Raw genomic sequence first — 26,524 nt, forward strand, 5'->3', positions numbered from 1 at the left:
TTAAGAACAAGGCCTTTAATAAGATGGAGTATGTACGGTTCTGCTTTGATGTGGAGATGCTGGCGTTGGACTGGGGTAAACACAGTAAGAAGTCTCACAATGTTTAACCTGGTGTTATGAGACTTCTTACAGTTCTGCTTTGGCAATCTTCAGTACAATGAGACGATGGTCTGTGCCTTGGTGGCCAACACTGCTGGACATGGCCTGGTGTGACGCGGGAATCCCACTCTGGCATGGCGATTTCTGCTGCTTTAACAGCAGGGGCAGACAATGGGCAGTGAGATGCAGTGTGACACAGAATGCCTCTTGTAGTCCCATAAAATCCCATCAGAATGTGTTACAGTAGATTAATTCAGCTGAGCATAGAATGTGAAATTGCCAGGGCAGAACTGGCATTGCCAAGAGGAAGCCAGTTGTGTTTTATGAAAAAGCATATGGAAGAGGAGCAAATCGACTTGTTGGCGCGGTGGCATTGTAGTTAGCCCTGCTGCCTCACAGTGCCAGGGACCTGGGTTCGATTCTGGCCTTGGGTCACTGTCTGTGTGGGGTTCTCCTCATGTCTATGCAGATTTCCTCCGGGTGCTCCAGTTTCCTCCCATGGTCCAAGGATGTGTAGGTTTAGATGATTGCCCATGCTAAATTGTCCCATGGTGTCCCAAGATGCATACATTAGGTGGGTTAGTGGGGTAAATACATGGAGTTTTGGGGAGAGAGTCTGGGTAGAATGCTCTGTCTCAGAGCAGGTGCAGACTCGATGGGCTGAATGGCCTCCTTCTGCATTGTAGGAATTCTATGAGTCTAACTCAAGCCTGTGAGTTGTGTTTTTAAGTCAGTTTCTGAAGAAAACCTGAGCTTAGACAGGTTCACAATAATGCACACACACACACACACACACACACACACACACACACACACACACACACACACACACACACGTGTGCGCGACACACGTGTGCGCGCTCCTCCATGGCAGTCAGCAGCCCAGTATTGGTGGCTACCGGAGATGACAGTCAACTCCGATACACCTTTTTGGCACCCAGGCGAAGCGTGCCGGAAAGTTCCGCCAGTATTCTGTCAACCATTGACCAGGGTGATGCTTTCAATCGAGGGAACTGCAGCAGCCGGCCTACGCAGCAGTCACTGTGATAAACTGTTTCAGGCTTTGACACTGCCAGCATTACTCTGTGCCAATCATCCCCTCACTCACTGGCACATGTGAGACTTGAATTTAATTTGTTCCGAGGCAGCAAATCTTCCCTTCAGGCTTTGATGTTCTGTGGTATCAGCTGGCATTCACACACACACAGAACTTAAACAAAGAAGCTTTTCAATTTAATTATAAATATTTACCAGTGAATATATAGAGCAAGATATCGAGGAATAATAGAGAGAGATAAAGATGTGGAGGTTGGGTAGAGATTACAGATATTACAGCTGCAGTAGGGATTTTCACACATTTTGCACATTCCAATGGTTCCTTTGGGATGTAGATCATGCTACTCAAGGTTTTCCTTTAAAATTGCTGCACTAGATTCTTTTTGTGGTTCAGTAACTTCCTTTGTAATTTTTTGCTGACTCCTAATGTTCAGGGAGATCGCACATTTGGTATCATTCCGCTAACGCGTTACTTGGGTCCCAGCTGGCGTAGCATTGCTACAAGTGGCTTCACAGAGTTACCATGTGGAGGTGCCGGTGTTGGACTGGGGTGGGTACAGTGGGTACAACACTAGATTAAAGTCCAGCAGGTTTATTTGGAATCAGCAAGTAAACCTGTTGGACTTTAATCTGGTGTTGTGTGACTTCTTACTGTTCTAAAGTTGAGTGGGGAACCAGGTGATGGCCTAGTGGTATTGTCGCCAGACTATTAATTCAGAAATTTAGCTAATGTTCTGAGGACCCCAGTTCGAATCCTGCCACAGCTGATGGCAGAATTTGAATTCTCTAAAAATATCTGGAATTAAGAATCTACTGATAACTGTGAAACCTATTGCTGATTGTTGGAAAAACCCATCTGGTTCACTAATGTTCCTTAGGGAAGGAAATCTGCTGGCCTTACCCGGTCTGGCCTACATGTGACTCCAGAGCCACAGCAATGTGGTTGACTCTCAACTGCCCTCTGAAATGGCCGAGCGAGATTCTCAGTTCAAGGGCAACTAGGGATGGGCAATGAATGGTGGCCCAGCCAGCGATGCTCATGTCCCATGAATGAACAAAAAAATGGTAGCCTTCTCTACTCTCCATCCCTGCCCTTGGCAAACCTGGGCGAATGGGCCAGGAAATGGCAAATGGAATTTAATGTTGGCAAGTGTGAGGTGGTCCACTTTGGTAGGAAAAATGGTAGGAAGGACTATTACTTACGGGGCGAAAAACTGCAGCAGGCGACGGTGCAGAGGGACCTCGGGGTCCTTGTGCATGAGTCGCAAAGACCCAGCTTGCAGGTGCAGCAGGTGGTCAGGAAGGCGAATGGGATGCTGGCCTTCATAGCGAAGGGGATTGAATATAAAAGTAGGGAGGTCTTGCTGCAGCTGTATAGGGCATTGGTGAGGCCGCAACTGGAGTACTGTGTGCATTTTTGGGCGCCGCACCTGCGCAAAGATATTTTGGCCTTGGAGGGAGTGCAGAGGAGGTTTACTAGGCTGATACTGGAGTTGAGGGGGTTGAGCTATGAGGAGAGGCTGAATAAACTGGGCTTGTACTCGTTAGAGTTTAGAAGAATGAGGGGAGATCTCATTGAGACGTATAAGATGATGAATGGGATGGATAGGATAGAGGTGGAAAGACTCTTCCCGCTCAAAAAAGACAGTAGGACTAGGGGGCACAGCCTCAAGATAAAAGGGGGGCGGTTTAGAACGGAGTTGAGGAGGAACTTCTTCACTCAAAGGGTGGTGAATCTCTGGAATTCTCTGCCCGTTGAAGTGGTGGAGGCTGCCTCGCTAAATATTTTTAAGACGCGGGTTGATGGGTTTTTGATAGGAGAGGGGATTAAGGGTTATGGGGAGAGGGCGGGAAAGTGGAACTGAGCAGCGACAGATCAGCCATGATCTTATTGAATGGCGGGGCAGGCTCGAAGGGCTGGATGGCCTACTCCTGCTCCTATTTCTTATGTTCTTATGTTCTTATGTATCAGTGCCCCAGGAGGTGATAGGGAAATAGGGTGGCATTGTGGCACAATGGTTACCACTGCTGCCTCAAAACACCAGGGACCCAAGTTCAAATCCGGTCTTGAGTGACAGTCTGTCTGTTGGCATGTTGTCCCCATGTCTCCGCGGGTTTCTTCTGGGAGTTCCAATTTCCTCCCACAGTCCAAAGATGAGTGATTAGGAGGACTAACACAAGGTGTGATCCAGGGACTGGCACCTAAGGAGGAAAGAGAGGGAGAGAGATGGAGGGGTCAAAGGAAGTAAAGATAAGCCTCGATTCATTAGTCCTCGCAGCCATCTTTCTGTACCTTTTCCATACTTTATGTGGGCGTTGAGTTCTGGTCCTCATTGGCGGCTGGGATTTTCCGCTGCTGCTGAAAGTGAATGGAGTTTTGGATGGATCGCCCAATTATCTGTTCTCACCCGTGACCCCTGACATTAATCTGCTGACCTTGACAGTAATACTCTGACCTTTGATAGTTAGTAGGTCCAGAAGATAGGCTGGATTGTGATGCTCCCAGAGTGAATTAGTTTGCTGTTCCTGCCTATCAAGACTTATTCACAGATAGTAACCATGATTGGAGCATGTCCAGCACCTGTGGAATCAAAGGAGGGAAGAAAAGATTGTCAGCAAGATAAAAAGACATTTTCCTTAAAACGCCTGATTCATCTCCTCATTCCTTTGTGCCTTAATTTGGGACCATTGACAAAGCGTGCAGCCACTGATTCCACCATTAAATCATACTGCCGACTGTCATTGATGGGAAATAATGCAAACAAATGCAAAACTGACGCATAAACAAAGGTTGGTGACTTTCTGCAGAAGTAGAATAGAGAATCATAGAATCTTGATTTGATTTATTATTGTCACATGTATTAGCATACAGTGAAAAGTATTGTTTCTTGTGCGTCATACAGACAAAACATACCGTTCATAGAGAAGGAAATGAGAGATTGCAGAATGTTTGCTACAGTCATAGTTAGGGTGTAGAGAAAGATCAGCTTAATGCAAGATAAGTCCATTCAAACACCCAACAGCAGCAGGGAAGAAGCTGTTTTTGAGTCAGTTGGTCCGTGATCTCAGACTTTTATATCTTTTTCCTGACGGATGAAAGTGGAAGAGAGAATGTTCGGTGTAAGTGGGGTCCTTAATTATGCTGGCTGCTTTGCCGAGCAGTGGGAAATTTAGACAGAGTCAATGGATTGGAGGCTAGTTTAAGTGATGGATTGGGCTACATTCACAACCTTTTGTAATGCCTTGCAGTCTTGGGCAGAGCAGGAGCCATACCAAGCTGTAATACAACCAGAAGGAATGCTTTCTATGGTGCATCTGTAAAAGTTGGGGAGAGTCGTAGTGGATAGGCCAAATTTCCTTCGTCTTCTGAGAAAGTAGAGGCATTGGTGGGCTTTCTTAACTATAATGTTGGCACAGGGGGTCCAGGACGGGTTATCAGTGATCTGGACACCTAAAAACTTAAAGCTCTCGACCCTTTCTACTTCGTCTCCATTGATGTAGACAGGGGCATGTTCTCCTTTACGCTTCCTGAAGTCGATGACAATCTCCTTAATTTTGTTGATATTGAGGGAGAGATTATTGTTGCCGTACCAGTTCGCCAGATTCTGTAGTGAGAAGGAGGCCATTCGGCCCATCGGATGTGCACTGACACCCAGGCCCTATCCCCGTAACCCCTTGCATTTACCCTGTTAATCTCCCTGACACTAAGGGGCAATTTAGCATGTCCAATCAACTAACCCACACATCTTTGAAATATAGAAGAAAACCCACATTGGTATGGGGAGAATGTGCAAACTCTACACAGACAGTCATTCAAGGTTGGAATTGAACCTGGCCCTCTGGTTCTATGAGGCAGCAGTGCTAACCACTTGAGGTTTGTGTTTCAGCAGCTGTTAGTGTTTCGATTTGCATCATTCTCCTTCAATGCAGAAACGCCTTGCTCTCGTAAGATATTTGAGGAGTTTGGTCAGGTGTCAACAAATTGACATCTTGCCACGTTTATGGGTTTGTATCAAGTTGCTCCAATGAGCAGAAAAATCAGGCCTCAGCCAAGGCATGGAGATGGCTTACTTGGAAACAAACTTAGCGGGCTACAAGGATTGAGAAAGTGAATGGGACTGATTGGCACCGGAAGTCTGCATGGATTTGAAGGGCTGAGTGGCCTCCTGTCCTGTAAAAGATTGACTCTGCGTCAGGTCTGATAATGCAAGACTTTTAATGGGCTTAATCTCCCAGTGTCACGTGTTGTCTCCAGTGCCAGAGAACATGCATTGTTCTTAGAAGTGCTTTATTATTACTAGACCAAATGTTGCATTGTGTTTAAGAATCAATTGTAGTCTAGGTGACATAAATGTAATTAAAAAACTGTCATAAAAGCAGAGTGCTTTGTACGTGATCTGTTCGCCTGGCGTATACCCTTACCCTCTGTCACCGCTCCTTCAATGAAATGTAACCTGGGAGGGGTGCCGATAATAGGGAAAGCATAACCCAGCGAGTTATAAATAAAATATTTCTGGCATTAAGACTGTCACCATCAAGTAGGTCAGCCAGGTTAATTATTAAAACACGAAGGGCTTAAGTGACTTTTAGATTTAAAAGTCAAGAATCCAAGGTTTTTGCTCCTGAACGATATCCCAGAAAAAATGACCGTGTGACCTTCTGAAATCCTTTCCCTGGCAAAGGGTTTAGGCTTTCGAGTGAGGTCATACAGGAGAGAGATTAGGACAGATTTCTTTCACACAAATGGTTGTAGGGTTAGTGAGAAATGCCCTTAGTTCTAATGCAGAATCAGTTTGGATAGGAGAAAGAAATAGCAATGGTAAGAATTCACTTGTGGGAGTAGCTCATGGGCCAGCTAACACTAATCACAATATAGGACAAGGTACACAGCACGAAATAATGTAAAGTTTATTTGTTACTCCCAAGTAGGCTTACATTAACACTGCAATGAAGTTACTGTGAGGATCCACTAGTTGCCGCGCTCCAGCATCTGTTCGGGTACACCAATGGAGAATTTAGCATGGCCTATGCACCCAACCAGCACATCTTTTGGAATGTGGGAGGAAACTGGAGCACCCGGAGGAAACCCACGTAGGCACAGGGAGAACATGCAGACTCCACACAGACAGTGACCCAAGCCGGGAATCGAACCCAGGTCTGTCAGGCAGCAGCGCTAACCACTGTGCCACCATCCTGCCACTATAATGGGGGCTTGTAATAAAGTTAGGGCCAGAATCATGGACGATTCTAATTTACACATTGATTGGATGAATCAGATTGACAAAGTTAGCCTGGCAGAATGGTTACTAGAGTGTTTTCAGGACAGTTGCTTAGGACGGCATATTCTGGAGACAATAGACCATACAGTAGTGTGCAAGAGAATCATACATACAAGAATCATACAACCCTACAGTGCAGAAAGAGGCCCTTCAGCCCATCGAGTCTGCACCGACACAATCCTACCCAGGCCCTACCCCCCATATCCCTACATATTGTATCCCTCTAACCTACACATCCCTAGACACCAAGGGGCAATTTCTTAGCATGGCCAATTTACCTAACTCGCACATCTTTGGACTGTGGGAGGAAACCGGAGTACCCAGAGGAAACCCACGCAGACACGAGGAGAATGTGCAAACTCCACACAGACAGTGACCCGAGCCAAGAATCGAACCCAGGACCCTGGAGCAGTGCTAACCACTGTGCTACCGTGCTGCCCCAAGAGGGTGGGTTTAATTAAAGACCATACAGTAAAGGAGCTTCAGAAGGGAGGAGGCATTAGTGGGTGTTTCTGGGATTGCAACCAGTCCCAAGGGAAAGACCCAATGGATCCATGAGTGAGATAAGTCCGGGTTATTGATTAAAGGGGATTTGACCAGTTAAGGGAGAGTGGTAGATTCTGATGAGCAGGCAGGTAGGAAGAAAGGAGGGTACTGATTAAGGGATACTGCCTCACCAATGCGCTAAGGGCATCCCCTGAAGATAGAGCCCTCCTTTCCTTCCTAATCTTTCAAAAACATTTTTTAAGTAACTCCATCTTTACTCCACATGCCAACCATGTCTTGGCACTGTATTGTTGGGGTCAGTTGTCTTGGTAACAAATTAGGTTCAGGCACTGATTATTTATTTAAATATGGTGGGTGGGTTGTCCATTTGCACCTGTGGTGTTATGGGGATGAGCTGAAAGATGAGCAGGGAAGTGGTGGGGTTGGCACTCATCCTACTTTATACACCTATCTTCTAGAAACATATCCAGTGGGGGCACATGGAGTTCAGTCCCTGATATGATATGCCCATAATCAATAACCGTCTTTACTTGTTAATACGGACGTCTGTGATTCTTTCCAATTGCAGCCAACGCCTCTTTGCTCTCCTACTGATGTTTTCCTTTAAGCAACAGTTGATTTGTGCTCAGTGGTGCAAGGATGCTGAGCAGAAAGCTCAATCTCTTTGACCGCTTTGCCACCTGGACACTCCAGTCAGTGTCCCTGGAACATCCATCTTACAACTGGTTCAAAATGAAGCATTTGAAAAATGTTATCAGAAGGCCCTGGTTCGATTCCTGGTTTGGGTGACTGTCAGTGTGGAGTCTGCACGTTCTCCCCGTGTCTGCGTGGGTTTCCTCCGGGTGCTCTGGTTTCCTCCCACACTCTGAAAGATGTGCTGGTTAGGTGCATTGTCCGTGCACAATGTGCCAAACAGGGGCCAGAGTTTGGCGACTGGGGGATTTTCACAGTAACTTCGTTGCACTGTTAATGTAAGTTACTTGTGACACTAATAAGTACACTTTAGTATACCAATCCTGAGTCACATGACAGAAGACATGGTAGTCTATCTGGTATTGTGAACGTATTAGACTGTTCCTACTCGAAAGGGCACCACCTTAATGGAAACTATGGAATTTCAACCCTACAGTTAGTAAATTATTGTTAGAGGTTTTTAAATGTATTTTTAAAAAATCTTTTTTCCACAATCCTTTGTTTCTTTCTCTCTCTGAACCCAACCTTCCTTCCCCTCTCTTTCTTTGCTAGATTTAACTCTTACTGGCTTTATTTCATTCTCTGTTCTTCCTCTGTTTATTTTCCAAGCCTTCGATCTCGTCGGTTCCATCATTCACTGAGGCCCTAGATGACTTGTTGCCCTCAATCCCCCATTCCCTGTTCACCCCGCAACAATTTGTAAGTGTTTTGAGCTGAAGGGTGAGAGACAGGGACAAACAAGTCAGCGCATTGTGAGATGAAAGCAGAAAATGTTAAACACACACAGCCGGCCGGACAGCAACTGGGAAGGAAGAAAGAGAATTGACCTTTCGTCAGAACTGTGATTAGTTGGAAATGTATGAGGTTTTGAGCAAATGAAAGGAGATCAGATGGGAAAAAAGGATAGAATCCTACAGTGCAGAAGGAGACCATTCGGCCCATCAAGTCTGCAATCGAGTCTCAATCCCAACCAAGCCCTATCCCCATAACCCCATGCATTTACCTTAGCTAGTCTCTCTGACACTAAGAGGCAAGTTACCACGGCCAATACATCTAACCCGCACATCTTTGGAGCGTGGGAGGAAACCAGAGCACCCAGAGGAAACCCACACAGACATGGGGAGAATGTGCAAACTCCACACGGACCCAAGCCAGGAATTGAATCCTGGTCCTTGGCACTATGAGGCAGCACTGATAACTATTGTGCCACTGATGGTGAGAACAGGACCGATTAAATGATAAAAGATTACATTGTGAAATAATAAAAAGGAATAGCAATGGGATAAGTAAATTTTACTATTATTAAATCACGGAACATGAGTGTCGTTGGCTTGCCAGAATTAATTACCATCCCTGGTTGTCCAAGGGCAGTTGAGAGTCAACCACATTGCTGTGGCTCTGGAGTCACGTGTAGGCCAGACCAGGTAAGGATGGCAGATTTCTTTCCCTAAAGGACATTAGTGAACCAGATGGGTTTTTTTGACAATCGACAATGGTTTCTTGGTCATCAGTAGATTCTTAATTCTAGATATTGTTCTTTATTGAATTCAAATTCCATCATCTGCCATGGTGGGATTAGAATCCCAGAACATTAGTTCAGTTTCTGGATTAATAGTCTAGTGATATCATCTCCCCTATATGTGTCTAGATGAGATGTGAATGACAGGATGGTGCCACCTGAATGAAAAGTTAAAGGATGAAAGGATTAAGAAAGAAACAAAAGAAAAACAACCAAACGAACAAAAGAAAGAAAGTGAGACAAACTGGGGGTTGAGGTTATAATTTAAAATTGTTGAACTCAGTGTTGAGCATTTCACCAAAGATGCTTAGGCAGCACCTTCCAAACCCACGACCACTTCCATATTTCATAAGAACATAAGAACATAAGAAATAGGAGCAGGAGTAGGCCATCTAGCCCTTCGAGCCTGCCCCGCCATTCAATAAGATCATGGCTGATCTGTCGTGGCTCAGTTCCACTTTCCCGCCCTCTCCCCATAACCCTTAATCCCCTCTCTTATCAAGAACCCATCAACCCGCTTTTTAAAAATATTTAGCGAGGCAGCCTCCACCACTTCAACGGGCAGAGAATTCCAGAGATTCACCATCCTTTGAGTGAAGAAGTTCCTCCTCAACTCCGTTCTAAACCGCCTCCCCTTTATCTTGAGGCTGTGCCCCCTAGTCCTACTGTCTTTTTTGAGCGGGAAGAGTCTCTCCACCTCTATCCTATCCATCCCATTCATCATCTTATACGTCTCAATGAGATCTCCCCTCATTCTTCTAAACTCTAACGAGTACAAGCCTAGTTTATTCAGCCTCTCCTCATAGCTCAACCCCCTCAACTCCGGTATCAGCCTAGTAAACCTCCTCTGCACTCCCTCCAGGGCCAAAATATCCTTGCGCAGGTGCGGCGCCCAAAACTGCACACAGTACTCCAGCTGCGGCCTCACCAATGCCCTATACAGCTGCAGCAAGACCTCCCTACTTTTATATTCAATCCCCCTCGCTATGAAGGCCAGCATCCCATTCGCCTTCCTGACCACCTGCTGCACCTGCAAGCTGGGTTTTTGCGACTCATGCACAAGGACCCCGAGGTCCCTCTGCACCGTCGCCTGCTGCAGTTTTTCGCCACGTAAGTAATAGTCCTTCCTACCATTCTTCCTACCAAAGTGGACCACCTCACACTTGCCAACATTCAATTCCATTTGCCATTTCCTGGCCCATTCGCCCAGCCTATCTAGATCCTTCTGCAGACTCTCCACACCCTCCGCACAATTTGCCTTTCCCCCAATCTTGGTGTCATCAGCAAATTTCGACACCCTGCACTCGGTTCCCTCCTCCAGATCATCTATATAAATGGTAAATAGCTGAGGCCCCAGCACCGACCCCTGGGGCACCCCACTAGTCACCAACCGCCAATCCGAATAGCACCCATTGACCCCCACTCTCTGCCTCCTATTTCCATCTAGAGGACAAGGGCAGCGGATACTTGTGAACACCACCACCTGCAAGTTCCCTTCCTAGCCACTCACCAGCCTGACTTGGAAATATATCATCATGTGGAGATGCCAGCGTTGGACTGGGGTAAACACAGTAAGAAGTCTCACACACCAGGTTAAAGTCCAACAGTTATTTGGTGAGATCACCTGATGAAGGAGCAGCACTCCGAAAGCTAGTGGCATTTGTTACCAAATAAACCTGTTGGACTTTAACCTGGTGTTGTGAGACTTCTTACTTGGAAATATATCACCATTCCTTCACAATCGCTGGGTCAAAATCCTGGAATTCCCTCCCTGACGGTATTGTGGATCAACCTTCAGCACATGGACTGCAGCGATTCAAGAAGGCAGCTCACCACCACCTCCTCAAGGGCAAGTAGGGACGGGCAATAAATGCTGGCCCAGCCAGCGACGCTCATGTCCCACGAATGAAGAAAAGGAAAATTAATTAAATTCCCCAGGGTCCTGCGGAAGAAATCCTCTTGTCTTTTTTTTTAACAAGTGCACTGCATCCATCAAAGAGAAGGGAACAAAAAAAGATTGCTGGAAGCAATGCAGCTTGATGGTAACATCAGATATAGGTACTTTTTACATGCAGAACAAGGTTTCACAATGTCAACAGCACATTAAACATGTAACCTGTGTAGGCTTCATTTCCTCCTGTGTTGCTGTGGTGGTTTTGAATGTTTTGCAAGCTGTTTTTTTAAAATAAAAATACACCTGATTTTTAAGTGCTCAAGGAGACATCGAAAATGCATCTTGTTCACATTAATTATTCAGGCCTATGCGGGGAACCTTGTGTTCAGACTAGACCGTTGAGCTTCCTGGCTTTGCTGTGATTAAATTCTGATTATGCTTTGCGAGAGCGTGGCTTGTGTCCTTGAGGAGTTGGCTCTGCAAATGCAGAGCTGTAATACTTTAATTCGTTGGGAAGACACGGATCTCTGATGAAAGCTTCAGACTTTAAAATCGAAAGAAAATAAGCACATTTGGCATCCTCTCCCGCACATTTGGATCTAGAAACCAGGAGAAACTTTTGATTTACCGTGTCCTTCGGCCCAAAAGAATTGATTGTCAACAAAGATATTAAAGTAGGGCTGCCCAGTGGTTAAAGTTTGAAGTCTGTTTATTAGGAGGCTTACATTAACGCTGCAATGAAGTTGCTATGAAAATCCCCAAGTCACCACACTCCAGCGCCTGTTCAGGTACCCTGACAGAGAATTTAGCACGGCCAATGCATCTAACCAACACGTCTTTCAGACTGTGAGAGGAAACTGGAGCACTTGGAGGAGACCCATGCGGACACGGGGAGAATGCGCAGACTCCACAGAGACAGTGACCCAATCTGGGACTGAACCCGGGTCACTGGAGCTGTAAGGCAGCAGTGCTAACCACTGTGCCACCCATTCACTCACTGCCAAATTATTCTGCCCTCCTGACTCACACCAGCCCTGTGTTTATGAGGAAACGCGTGACGGGCAACAGATTTTCAAAAACTGCTGTTCCTAAAACTCCAGCAGGAATTTAGGACCTCTGCAAACTTACCGAATTTCAGTCAGCCTGTGATCAGATTGCTAACTCAGTTGTTCATCTACACTGGCAGAACCGCTGCTTCACAGCGCCAGGGACCCACCAGGGTTCGATTCCCGGCTTGGGTCACTGTCTGTGTGGAGTTTGCACATTCTCCTCGTGTCTGCCTGGGTTTTCGCCAGGTGCTCCAGTTTCCTCCCACATTCCAAAAGACGCGCATTGACCCGGGCAGGTGCCGGAGTGTGGCGACTCGGGGAATTTCACCGTAACTTCATTGCAGTGTTAATATAAGCCTTACTTGTGACTAATAAATAAACTTTACTTCACTTTGCCCAAAGACCCTCGGCCCAGCTCTTGTGCCAATGCAGGCTGAATTTTGTGGACTGCCCTCAGCCCACTGCCACCCAGTACAGTCGTCAACTCTGGTTGGGTGTGTCCCTGGGGGCCTCAGCATGTCACATCTTGAAACAGCCAATCCCTCTTTACCCCTCCTGCCATTGGTACATCCTCTCAGCGCACTGCCTTCCTTCACCAATAGAAAAAACATCAGGCTCTTTGATAACTAATTGGATGCATCTTTACTGTCTGTAGAACAGTTTTTCTCCCCCCCGTTCCATTATTTCCATAACTAATAAATCAAAGCAAATGAAAACAGTAGATACCATCAGACCATAAGATACAGGAGCAGAATTAGGCTCTGCCATTCAATCATGGCTGATATGGTTCTCAACCCCCTTCTCCCGCCTCTTACCCATAACCTTTGGTCCCCTTATCAATCAAGCACCTATCTGTTGCTGTTTTAAATACACTCAGTGACCCGGCCTTCATGGTGTTGTTTAACTCCCTTCGGATCTTTCTCCTCAGCTGTAGCTGCATCCTGGAGATTAATGTTCAATTCGTGGGGATTCTTGGCAACACTTAGCCAGCCTAATGGATCTAACAACATCAGAAGTGAATTATGTTTGCATTTATTTTTAAAGAAAAATCCCTTTGCGACAATTCTCTTATAACCTTTGGGCCCTCATCTATCTTGATATTTATTTTTGACCTTCTGATGAAGTCAGTAGAAAGGTTTCTGTAACTGAAAGGTTTGTCTACTGCGTTCTCCCACAGACGCACTTGTTTCCAATGGTTAATCTCCCACAGCATTACAAATTACCCTTCAATATTGAACTATTAATTCTTACAACAATTTGCATTTGAAAAGCACTGTAACATTGTAAACAATTCTGAGGTATTTCATTGGCATGACACAGCGGTTAGCGCTGCTGCCTCACAGCACCAGGGACCCAGGTTTGATACCTGGCTTGGGTCATGGTCTGTATGGAGTTTGCACATTCTCCCCGTGTCTGTGCCGGTTTCCTCCAAGTGCTCCAGTTTTCTCCCACAGTCCAAAGATGTGTTTTTTTATTATTCATTCATGGGGCATGGGTATCACTGGCTGGTCAGCATTTATTGCCCATCCCCATTTGCCCTTGGAGTGCAGGTGAGAGCCAACCACATCGATGTTGCTCTGGACTGACACGTAGGCCAGACCAGGTAAGGACTTCCTTCCCAAAAGGATATTAATAAATCAGTTGGTTTTTTTCTGACAATCGACAATGGTTTCATGATCATCAGCAGATTCTTAGTTCCAGATTTCTTTTATTGAATTCAAATTCCACCATCTGCTGTGGCGGGATTCAAATCCGGGTCCACAAAACATTAGTTGGGTTTCTGGATTAATTGTCCAGCCATAATATCACTATGGCCTCCCCTGGTGGGTTAGGTGGATTGGCCATGGCAAATGTGTGTGGTTGTGGAGATAGGGCAGAAAAGAGGGCCTGGGCAAAGTTTGGAGAGCTGGTACAAACTCGATTTCACTGTTGGGATTCTATGAATTAATTTGGCTTCTTTCTTTCCAGTACCCCCTTTGATCCAGCCTTTTGAGTTTCCACCAGCGTCGATTGGCCAGCTTCTCTACATCCCCTGCGTGGTATCGTCAGGCGATATGCCCATCCGTATCACCTGGAGAAAGGACGGTCAGCTGATCCTCTCCGGGTCAGGGGTCACCATCGAAACCAAAGAATTCATGAGCTCCTTGCAGATCTCCAGCGTGTCTCTAAAACATAACGGTAACTACACGTGCATCGCCAGCAATGAGGCTGCAACAGTCATGAGAGAACGACAACTCATTGTACGAGGTGAGGAGACCAAGATATTTATTCAATGTCTTTATTTTTGTCCTTTTGTTCTTATTAGATGTCCTAAGTAGCTTTTAAGTCAAGGTTTTGTGCAGATTGGAGAAAATCTGGAGCTATGCAGTTAGGACAGCAAGTCTTTTTAATCGTCACGTGACCTTTCAGTCTTTTATCTGCAAGATCCATAAAACCATAAGACACAGGAGCAGAATTAGGCCACTCAGCCCATCAAGTTTGCTCCGCCATTCTATCATGGCTGATTTTTTTCTCATCCCCATTCTCTTGCCTTTTCCCCATAACCCCGATCCTCTTATCAAACAAGAACCTATCTATCTCTATCTTAAAGACACTCAATGACCTGGCCTCCACAGCCTTTGCAGCAAAGAGTTCCACAGATTCACCACTCTCTGGCTGAAGAAATTCCTCCTCATCTCTGTTTTAAAGGATCATCCCTTTAACCTGAGGTTGTGCCCTCTGGTTCTAGTTTTTCCTACTAGTGGAAACTTCCTCTCTATGTCCATTCTATCCAGGCCTTGCAGTATCCTGTAAGTTTCAATAAGATACCCCTCCATCCTTCTAAACTCCAATGAGTACAGACTCAGACTCCTCATACGACAAGCTCTTCATTCCAAGGATCGTTCTTATGAACTTTCTCTGGACCCTTTCCAAGGCCAGCACATCCTTTCTTAGATACGGGGCCCAAAACTGCTCACAATACTCCAAACGGGGTCTGCCCAGAGCCTTATGCAGAAGTACATCCCTGTTCTTGTATTCTAGCTCTCTAGCGACAGACCGTACATTAAATAGGTGTTTCTGGGATCTTGCTATGTTTAAATTGGCTGCTATATTTGCCTACACTGTAACAACAATTACACTTTGGCAGTAGCTACTTTCCTGAGAATACCACAAAGTGATATCTCAATATAACGTTTTGGTGTCAGCTACTGGTTAAGTAACTACCTATGTGGAGTCTGCATGTTCTCCCTGTGTCTGCTTGGGTTTCCTCCAGGTTCCTCTCACAGCTCTAAAGATGTGCAGGGCAGGTGGATTGGCCATGCTAAATTGTCCTTTCATGTCAGGGGGATTTGCAGGATAAATATGTAGGGTTATGAGCATTGGGCCTGGGTTGGATTGTTGTCAATGGGCCAAATGACCTCCTTCTGCACTGTAGGGATTCTATGATTCTAAGAATTGATAAATATTGGCCAGATCCACTCCGACGCTCACTTTTGAATCAATACCACCAGCAGACAGCCCCAATTTAATGTCTCATTCTCGAGACATCACCTCTGACAGCGCAGCACTCCCTCAGGGTTGCACTGAAATGTCAGTCTCAGTTATATTCTCAATAGTGGGATTTGACACAAGCTTCTGACTCAGAATGTAAGGTGTCAGCACCTGAGCCACAGCTAACTTGTTTATATGAATAGAAAACACATTATTGCTATTTTTATTACCATGTTCCAGCACCAGTGTCTTCAATCCAATCCATGGCTGCAGGTGAATTATTCTCTTGTCAATGTACTGTGCTTAGGAGAAATATTTGCCCATTAAAACAAATCAAAGATACCACTGCAACACCCCAGCTCTTTGATCAATCCTAGTTTCTTTCATCGTTATTAATTATTTATTATAATTTTTTTCTATTTTCCAGTCCCGCCACGTTTTGTGGTCCAACCCAATAACCAGGACGGCATCTATGGAAAAGCTGGAGTTCTTAACTGTTCGGTAGATGGATATCCTCCTCCGAAGGTCATGTGGAAACATGCCAAAGGTACGACCCCGCTATTCGTAAATTTAGTCCTCATTCTTTCCCGAGTCACAGTGCAGGTTGGTAATGGTGCAGATCCAGACTACATACACAGAAGTATATATAAAAAAAAACAGAAACAGGAGTAGGCCACTCGGCCCTTCGAGCACACCCAGTCATTCATTTTGATCGTGGCTGGTCATCAAATTCAATATCCAGATCCCACATTCCCTCATATCCCTTGATCCATTTACCCAACAAACTCGGTAATTCCTTCCTGAAATCATACGTTTTGGCCTCAGTAACTTCCTATGGTAGTGAATTCCACACATTCACTCCCTGGGTGAAGAAATTTTACTTCAGCCCTAAAAGGCTTACCCCTTACCCTCAAACTGTAACCCCTAGTTCTGGACTCCTCCACCATCAGAAACATTCTTTCTGAATCCACCCTGTCTAATCGTGCTGGAATTTTATAAGTTTCTATGAGATCCCCTCTCACTCTTCTGAACTCCAGTGTATATAATCCTAACCAATTTAGTCTCTCCTCATGTGACAGACCTGCCATCCCAAAAATCAGCCTGGTAAACCTTTGCTGCACTCCCTCTATAGCAAAGGCATCCTTCGTCAGACAAGGACGCCAAAACTGTACATAATACTCCAGGTGTGTTCTCATCAGTGCCCTATACAATTGCATTAAACAGCCCTGCCCCTATATTCAACTCCTCTCACTATGAAGGCCAATGTACCATTTACCTTCCTCACTGCCTGATGTACCTGCACACTTACTTTCAGCAACAGATGCATGAGAACACCAGACTCTTTCGCTAAGTATCTATCTCTCTCCATTTCCACTCATTCGAATAATAATCTGCCTTCTTCATTTTGCTTCTGGAGTGGATAACTTCACATTCATCTGCATTAAACTGCATCTGCCATGCAAATGCCCACTCACTCAGCCTGTCCAAATCATGCTGAATCTTCTCTGCATCCTTCTCACAGCTCTGCCTCCCACCCAACTTTGTATCTATATCTTAGACTGTCACTAAAATGTAACATTCGATGGATTCTAAGCTTTAATTGGTCCAGGTTCCAGGAGATGCATCGCATAAGCTTCCTCCTCCAGTTTCCCCACCACTGGTCATCCAATGCTTCTTCAGAAGGAACTCTTCAAATGCAGACAATAAAAATATAACAAAACATATTGTCAACTTATAAATCAAAGAAAGGGTTTAATAAAGAAATTTCATTACTCCAAACTTGGGACCTCACCCTGGACTAATCCAAGTTCTTCACAATTCCCAACAGGTTCTTATTTAGAGTGAGTTAGCTGGTTAGCTGACCATCACATCATTCTGTGATTGTTTCCACGGTTTACTGGGTCAGCTGACCCTTACAGCTTGTTACAACTGGTCAGTTGCATCCAATACAACTGGTTACATTCTAATATCCAGCAGGCGAATCCTCACTCTTCCCTAATTGGACAATTCTTGACAATTTGTCAGTACCCAACTCCAGAAGGTTTATCATTCATAATCAAAAATATTGAAAGAAGATTTATTTTCTCTTAGCATCTCTTATTTTCCTTCTGGGTTGCATACAACTGTGGCCTGGAGATAATTTTTAATCCTTGGCGTTCCCAAGACATTTCTGGAGAGTTGTCAACTATCTTGTGTGCAATCTCAATCAATGCTTAACTTGAAAAGATCTTGCTGGGGAGTCTGTATGGCAATCATCTTTCAGGATCAATTTCTTATACAATGTGAGACTGATTCCCTCTACACAGCTAATTGCATTCCCTTACCTTGACATCCCGTGAAGATATTGACTGAAACTGATGTACAGTTCACCCTTAAACACCTCAAAATTATTGAAAAGGAATCAAAGAAAGATTGCTATCTCAGTGGAAATACTGATATGATCATTTAACTATGGATCAATATGCAGTCAAAAAATAAAGAATAAAGAAAAATGACCACAGGAGCAGGCCCTTCAACTCTCCAAACCTACACTAATCATGGTAACTGCCTAAACTAAAACCATATACATTTACGGAATCCGTATCCTTCCATTCCCATCCCATTCTTGTATTCGCCTAGTTGCCCCTTAAATGTCGCTATTGTACCTGCTCCCACCACCTCCCTGGGCAGCGCGTTCCAGACATTCACCACCCTCTGTGTAAAAAGCTTGTCTCGCACATCTCCTCTAAACCTTTCTCTACGCACCTTAAACCCATGCCCCTGAGTACTTGACTTTTCTACCCTAGGAAAGAGCATCTGACGATCCACTCTGTCCATGCTCTTCACAATCTTGTAAATCTCTGTCAGGTCACCCCTCAATCTCCATCATTCCAGTGAGAACAAACCGAATATACCCAACCTCTCTTCATAACTAATACCCTCCAGACCAGGCAACATCCTGGTAAACCTTTCCTGTACCCTCTCCAAAGCATTCATATCCTTCTGATAGTGTGGCAACCAGAATTGTACACAATATTCTAAATGAGACCTAACTGACTGTGCACAGCTGCAGCATGACCTGCCAATTTTTATACTCAATGCCCTGAATGATTAACACAAGCATCTTTGGACTGTGGGAGGAAACCGGAGCACCCGGAGGAAACCCACGCAGACATGAGGAGAATGTGCAAACTCCGCACAGACAATGACCCAAGCCGGGAATCGAACCCAGGACCCTGGAGCTGTGAAGGTTATCACTGTGCTACTATGGCCGCCCCAAAGGTGATCGCATTGAGACATATTTATTGAAGGAAAGATACTGGGGGCGATTCTCCCATCCCGCTGTATCGCTTTTTTAGCACAACAGGCTACCTGACTCTTGTGGGGGCCGATTCGTGCCATTTGCACCAGGTGTTCAGGGTTTAGTGCGTCTCCCAGTGCTGGATTTCTCGTGCCATCAGAACGTATACATAATGAAAGCAGTTTCAAATTAAATATGATTTAAATAGCAGTAATGGACCCAGGACTGAAATTTCCAGGCCCAGTAGCCTCTCCCTCTCCACCGCTAGGAGTGGTTCACGATATCTCTGCACTTACGTGGAGATGGCACCCTGAACCCACTGGTGTGAAGCGGGGAAGGGGGGGGTAATCAAGGCACCCCAGAGGGGCAGTCATCAGCTGGGTATCCCCTGGGCATTGCCACCTTGGCACTGCCCAAAGGGCAAACTGCCAATGCCCAGGGGGCATCTTGGGCATGCCTATCAGACATGGAGTAGTGCCAAGGGGGTGGGGCGTGATGGGAGTGAGGCCTCTGGGGGGGAGTGGGGGGGACGATCAGTGAGGGTGGGGGCTGTCTCGCTACCACTGGATTGAATGACAATAGGAGAGGGCCCAGTGATTGAGGCTGACCATCAGTGGGGGAGGGAAGTAGCCTGCTGGGGGGCGGGCTGTAAGAGGGGGAGAGGTCAGGACTGAGGGGGGGGGGGGGTGAACGGGGGGGGCAGGGCTGCCAGTGGGGGGGGGATTCATTTTTAAACTCCCACTGAAAAAAACCTGCAGGATTTAGTCCAATTTTTACACAAATCCAACACTTTTTTTGGAGAGAATCGCCCCCATTATTTAATTAGAAGCAGTTCAGAGAAGGTTGACTCAATTAATCCCCAGTGTAGAGGGATTGTCTCATGAGGAAAGATGAAATATGTTGAGACTCTACTCATTGGAATTTTGAAGAATGAGAGGTGATCTCATTGAAACATATCAGATTCTTAAAATGTTTGACGGGGTAAATGCTAAGAGGATGGCTGGAATTTTATTGTCCCACCTGCCACGGGAATCAAAGCGGGCAAGAGGTGGACCATGGAAAGGTCCATTGACTACGAGCAGGAATTAATGGTTTTGGGATGAGCAAGGCCATAACAATCCTGCTCAATATTTTCCTTCCTGCGAGAGTCTCGGACCAGAGGGCAGAGTCTCAGAATAAAGACTGAGATGGGGTGGAATTTTTTCTCTCAGGGGGTTGAGAGTCTTTGGAACTTCTTGCCACAGAGAGCTGTGGGGATAGAGCCCCCTTGTGTATATTTAAGGCCAAGACCAATTTTTGATCAGTTAGGGAATCAAGGGGAAAGGGCAGGAAAGTAGACATGAGGAAGGTTGGATCAGCCACTATCCCATTGAATGATGGAACAGGCTCGAGGGGCCAAATGGCCTATTCTGTTCCTATTTCATTTGGTCTTAGTGTCTTTTTGCTATCCTTGCTGGCTTCAGCTAAAGCCACAGTTGAAGCCACAAGATGTTCTGAGAAGCCATACCTGTGAGTTCGGTGTTGTAAGTGCACAGACCAGTATTTCAGACCATCCAAGGTTCTCTCAAGAAAATAACTACCCTGTGGTTAGAGTTGCTAATCTGACACAAATAAAGAGCCTGCTCCACAAACTCAATTCCATAATGTCTGAGGAATGAAGGAATGATCAAATCAGCAGAGAAACATTGTGAACTCCTTTCCCCTGCCGCTTTGCCCGCACGGGGTTTTGAAAATCTGGGTCTGGATTGACATTATTGCAGTTACGAATGGGAAATGCATTTACAAAAATGCTTCTGGCACCAGAAGCAGCCTGCCTGCACAGGAGGAGAGGAAGAGAGGGGAATTCTATAGTCAGGGGTATAGATAGATGCTACTGTGACCATCGACATGACTCCAGGATGGAGTGTTGCCTCCTTGATGCCAGGGTCCAGGACGGCTGCAGGGAATTCTGAAGGGTGGTAAGGCAGAGGTCATGGTACATATTGTACCAATGACATAGGGAGGGATGAGGTCTTGCATGAAGAATTCAGGGAATTAGGTGGTAGAGTAAAAAGCAGGGTTGTATTCTTTGGATTACTCCCAGTGCCATGTGCTAGCGAGTGCAGAAGTGGGACAGTAATGCAGATGAATGTTTGGCTTAAGAGTTTTTGCAGGAGGGAGGGTTTTAGATTCCTGGGTCACCGTTTCTGGGGAAGGTGGGACCTGTGCAAATGGGCGGTCTACATCTCAACAACCACAGGACTAACATCCTTTGCTTGTACTTTTGGGAGGAGTTTAAACTAATTCAGCAAAGGGGAGGGGTGCAGACTGTTAGCAGAATAGGGACACAGCATAATGCAGTAAAACAATCAAGTCAGAGGGAGTACGGCTGTATTAGGTTTCAGGGAGTAGGACCACACTGGATGGCCTCTACATTAATGCCAGGAGTATTAGAAATAAAACGGATGAGTTAAGGCCAAAGATTGACACATGGAATTATGATATAGTAGTAGTCACAAGGGGACAGGGAGGTTTAGGGAGGATGTGAGGAAAAACCTTTTTTACCCAGAGGGTGGTGAGGGTCTGGAATGCGCTGCCTGGGAGGCTGGTGGAGGTGGGTTGCCTCACACCCTTTAAAAAGTACCTGGATGAGCACTTGACACGGAATAACATTCAAGGCTACAGAATAACATTATGGAAGCTGTTAAATGGGATTAGCTGGGTAGGTCAGGTGTTTCTCATGTGTGAGTGTCAAAGGCCCTGTTCTGCACTGTGTGATTTGGTAAACATTTTAAAATGTACACTACAATCAAAGCTAATAACCAGTTCAAGCATGAATACATATGTAAAGAGCATCACTAACCTACTATTAGTGTAGATATAATAATGTATTATTATACTATCTCCTATACTTGGGCGCCACGGTGGACAGTGGTTAGCACTTCTGCCTCACAGCACCAGGGACTTGGGTTCAATTCTGGCCTTGGGTCACTATCTGTGTGGAGTTTGCACATTCTCCCCGTGTCTGCGTGTTTTTCCTCCGGGTGCTCTGGCTTCCTCCCACAGTCCATGATGTGGCATTTAGGTTGATTGTCCATTCTAAATTGCCCCATAGTATCCCAAGATGAGTGAGTTAGATGAGATGAACCATGGGAAATGTGTGGGGTTACGAGCGTAGGGCTGCGAGAGGGCCTGGGTAAGATACTCTTTCAGAGAGTTGGTGCACACTCAATGGGCTGAATGGCCTCTTCTGCACTGTAGGGATTCTGTGAAATAGTTTAACATAATGTTTGTTGTGGTAAATCTCCCAACAGGTTCGTTTCTGTTGTCATTATAGGTTAAGTCTTGATTGCTGTAAGGTGATTGAACATCCAGAGATGTGTGGGTAAGGTGGATTGGCCGTGCTAAATTGCTGCTTAGTGTCAGGTGGACTGGCTAGGGTAAATGCATGGGGTTTTGGGGATAGGGCCTGAATGGGATTGTGGGCGGTGCAGACTGCAGGCTGGGGAAAGGACCTGGGTAAGATACTCTGTCAGAGAGTTGGTGCAGACTCAGTGCGCCACTTCTGCACTGTAGGATTCTATGATTCTATGGAACAGTAGCAGATCCAGGTCCTGTGGTATACTTTGTTTGTGGAAAATTTTCAAGAAGGGAAAAGCCACTACTTTTTAAAGGCTCATGTCCCAGTGAGGGTGAGATGCAATGCTTCCTGGAGCACCTTCATGATGAAGCACGTCCCTCTGGGTTTCAGCGGGATTAATGTGTAGGTTGTTTCTTACTGACTGTTCATTAACTCCATCCTTTGCAGGAAGCGGGAATCCTCAGCAGTACCACCCAGTACCACTGACAGGCCGAATTCAGATCCTGGCAAACGGCTCCTTGTTGATACGCCACGTCTTGGAAGAAGATATTGGGTACTACCTTTGCCAGGCAAGCAATGGCGTTGGTACAGACATCAGCAAGTCCATGTTTCTGACGGTGAAGAGTAAGTACCTTAATTTGTGTCTGCTTGTGGGCCATGTTTTCAGAGAGGCCGAATTGAAAGCCGTATGTTGAATCCATGCACTGAACGGATCGTCTGTTTGAAAGTCTGTACACATTTGCCGGAATTCTACCACCCCGCCTGCCATGGAATCGGAGCGGGCAGATGGTGGACAATGGAAGTGTCCATTGACTTCGGGTGGGATTTTCCGGTCTCGGGTCGAGCGAGGCTGTAAAATCCCGCAGCCTGCTGTTCAACGCACATCACAACTGCCTCCCAAGAATTAGATCGAGATTAGCTCCTTGGCTGCAGAGGTGAAAGCACAATGTTCCAAATTATACACTAGACTTAGTTAGACCGTAGAACTGTACAGCGCAGAAAGAGGCCATTCGGCCCATCGTGTCTTTGCTAGCCCTTTTGAAGAGTTACCCACGCTTTCTGCATTTGCCCCACAGCCCCGCAAATTTTTCCTTTTCAAACATAAATTGAATTTGCATCTGAAAGTTACGATTGAATCTGTTTCCATCCAATGCTTTCCAGATCATAAAACGTCACTGTTAGACAAAAAAAATCTCATCTCCCTCCGAGTGCTTTTGCCAATTATCTTGAACCTGTGAACTCTGCTCACCGACACTCCCACCGCTTTCTCCCTGTTTACTTTCTCGGAACGCCTCGCGGTTTTTCGACCACCTCTATTAAATCCTCCGTCGACCTTCTCTGCTCTCGGGGTCAGGCCAGGAGAAGAAACTTTGAACATCCCCGTACACGCTCAGATCTACAGATTGTGGGAGTTATTGTTTCCATTTCGTTAAGCTTCCCGGAACATGCAAGGTGACCTATGCGTGAACTGAACTGAGACACAGTGGGGCGCGGGTGTTGGCAGTGTTGAAAATGTACAGTTTGAGGAGGATTTGATGCTGTCAGCCTGAACCAGTTGAGCCTGCTGTTGTACAGATTATAACACTCCCCCCACACCTCCAGGCTAAAGCGCGCTCGTACTGATGTGTGAGTCGCACTCCCAGTTTGATGCATGCTTATAAACCTGAGAGAAAATGTGACATTTACATTCAATGTTACATTTTAATCCTGTGAGAGTGAGCTTAGAATCATAGAATCCTTCCAGTGCTGAAGGAGGCCCATCGAGTCTGCACCAACCACAATCCCACCCATACCTTATTCCCACAACACCACGTATTTAATCTGCTAATCCCCCTGACACTAGGATCAATTTAGCACAGCCAATCAACCTAACCTGCATGCTTTTGTACTGTGGGAGGAAACTGGAGCGCCCGGAGTGAACACGGGGAGAATGTGCAGACTCTACACAGACAGTGACCCGAGGCTGGATTTGAACCCAGGTCCCTGATGCTGTGAGACAGCAGTGCTAACCGCTGTGCCACCATGCTGCCCATACTGACTTCTCCCAGTAATATAGGTGATTGGAAATAGAACAAGACCATTAAGCCCAAGAATCTAAATTAAAAGTGAATAACTGCAGATGCTGGAATCTGAACCAAAAACAGAAAATGCTGAAAAAATCTCAGCAGGTCTGACAGCATCTGTGGGGAGAGAACAGAGCCAACGTTTTGAGTCTGGATGTTGGCTCTATTCTTGCTCCACAGATGTTGTCAGTCCTGCTGAGATTTTCCAGCATTTTCTGGATATCCAGACTCAAAATGTTGCGTGGAATATTTCTGTCCCGCCTGCCATGGGCATTGTAACGGGCGGGAGATGGGCTATGCAAAGGTCCAAGAGTTAAAGTAAATTTTATTAGTGAGTCACGAGTAACACTGCAATGAAGTTCCTGTGAAATTCCCCTAGTCGCCATACTCTGGCGCCTGCTCGGGCCAATGCACCTAACCAGCACCTCGCTCAGACTGTGGGAGGAAACGGGAGCACCCGGAGGAAACTCACACAGGCACAGGGAGAACGTACAGACTCCACACAGACAGTGGTCCAAGCTGGGAATCGAATCGGGTCCCTGACGCTGTGAGGCACTGTGCCTATGCTGCCATTTGGATGAGATTTTCCGACAATGGGGCAAGCACCATTGGAAAATCCTCCCGGTTGGCTCTATTCTCTCTCCACAGATGCTGTCAGAGATTTTTCAGTATTAACTGGAGAACCCTTTTTTTTCAGAAGCCAGACAATATCTGCCCACTTTCTCACCTTGCCACAATCCATTGACTTCCTAGAAATCGTTTCTGTCTGGCAAATTCAGTCCGTGGATTAAAGGAACACACTGGACTTGTCTTCTTTCTTATTCTTGAGTGTTCTCTGAACACTTCACCCAGTCCACTGCAACGCCTGCAGAGTAGCGAAAGGCCTGTCAATACCTCATGTTCCATAGAGAGATTGACCTCATCAGACTTAATTTAGTTGCGGTTTAATAATCCACTACTGTCAGGCTGTAGTTTCCTATTTCATTAGACTCTTGAATTGATGTAGTTAACAAGCTCCATGATTGCAGATGTTTTCAGTTGCCTTGGTGGGGGAGGGGGAGAGCAGCCGCCAAGAACAACAGACAGAAAGGCTTGATCGATACTGAAGTATGAGAAGTGATTGATTTACCTCCTGTGGGATTGTCACGCCGAACACAATATAAAAAAAAAACTTTCTCCTCGGTGTAATGAGCTAATCAATCAGAAGTTCGCTAAGTAAAAGGTGACTTAATGGTTTGCCTGAACACGGGCAGCAATAAGGTTGTCCTTAAAACATGATAAAGGTGTGGAGAAGTTGCCCTCCTGCCTCTGAATCCCGTTATCTGAAAGGGAAGTTCTCCCTAACAATGTTCCTCTCTGAAATAAGTGCACCAGAAATGGATAGAATCATACAGCACAGAAGTAGGCCATTCAGTCTATCATATTTGTGGAATTTCTATGAAAGACCTATCCAGCTAGACCCATTCCCCTCTCCTTTTCCCATAGCCCCGCAAATGTTTTGTTTTAATTGGTACCTTTCGGTACTTCAATTCTAATCAAAAAACCCAACCAAATTAAGTCCAATCCTGGTCCCCACATGAGGGATAAACCAGATCCAAGCTGACAAGACAAGACATTGCATCCCATCTTAAGCTCGATCAAACAAGATCCAAGCTGACAGGGTGAGACATTTCACTCCCTCCCCGGGCTCGATCTGACGCTTCCCCTCAGCCAAAAGGCCGCGATAGCTTTGAAAAATGGCATCAAGTAGAGCCTCGGTTTAACCTCATTGGCTACCCCGATCCTTTACTCTACCCTCGCTCAGAGAAGCCACCATCACATGCGTCAGCACCCCTCCCCCCAGTGCAATGGGCTAGCCTCACCCCAGCCTGATTGTGGTTTCACCCCTACCAGGTATTGAGCAGGTGAACCAATTCCCTTTGGAACGTTACTATTGAATCTGCTTCCGGTTTCAGACAGCGCATTTACTGTTCAACCGTCTCGTTGTTTTCCATGGGACAACGGTTGCTACATTTGGCTGCAGAATAGTCGTAACACTTCGAGATTAATTTGTGGTGTGTCAGGCTTTAAGATCTTTCAACAGGAGAATCCGATGCCTCCATAAAGTGCAATTGTTCCATTTTTATTATGGGTGAGAGGCAGGGAATGCGTGTTTGCACGGAAACATGTATCAGTTGTCGCAGTCACTGATAGCCCTTAATTGGCTTCTGTATTGGCTCAATGGCGTCAGTCCCCATGGCTATGGGTTCCAGCTCTCCTGACACGTGAGCACAT

The 26,524-nt window shown here is 45.8% G+C and overlaps 1 protein-coding gene across 2 annotated transcripts in view; it reads left to right on the forward strand.

The window, feature by feature from the left end:
• Nucleotides 1–26,524, forward strand: part of dscaml1 (Down syndrome cell adhesion molecule like 1) — a 605,093-nt gene that overhangs the window by 376,205 nt on the left and 202,364 nt on the right. For both annotated transcript variants that reach the window (XM_080214516.1, XM_080214517.1), the window contains exons 9-11: nucleotides 14,065–14,343; nucleotides 15,995–16,114; nucleotides 22,635–22,811. In XM_080214516.1, the coding sequence (XP_080070642.1) occupies nucleotides 14,065–14,343; nucleotides 15,995–16,114; nucleotides 22,635–22,811 (576 nt within the window). The remainder of the gene's footprint in view (nucleotides 1–14,064; nucleotides 14,344–15,994; nucleotides 16,115–22,634; nucleotides 22,812–26,524) is intronic.

Source organism: Carcharhinus amblyrhynchos, chromosome 29, assembly GCF_965287045.1.
Source record: "Carcharhinus amblyrhynchos chromosome 29, sCarAmb.v2.hapA, whole genome shotgun sequence".
NCBI classification, from domain to species: Eukaryota; Metazoa; Chordata; class Chondrichthyes; order Carcharhiniformes; family Carcharhinidae; genus Carcharhinus; species Carcharhinus amblyrhynchos.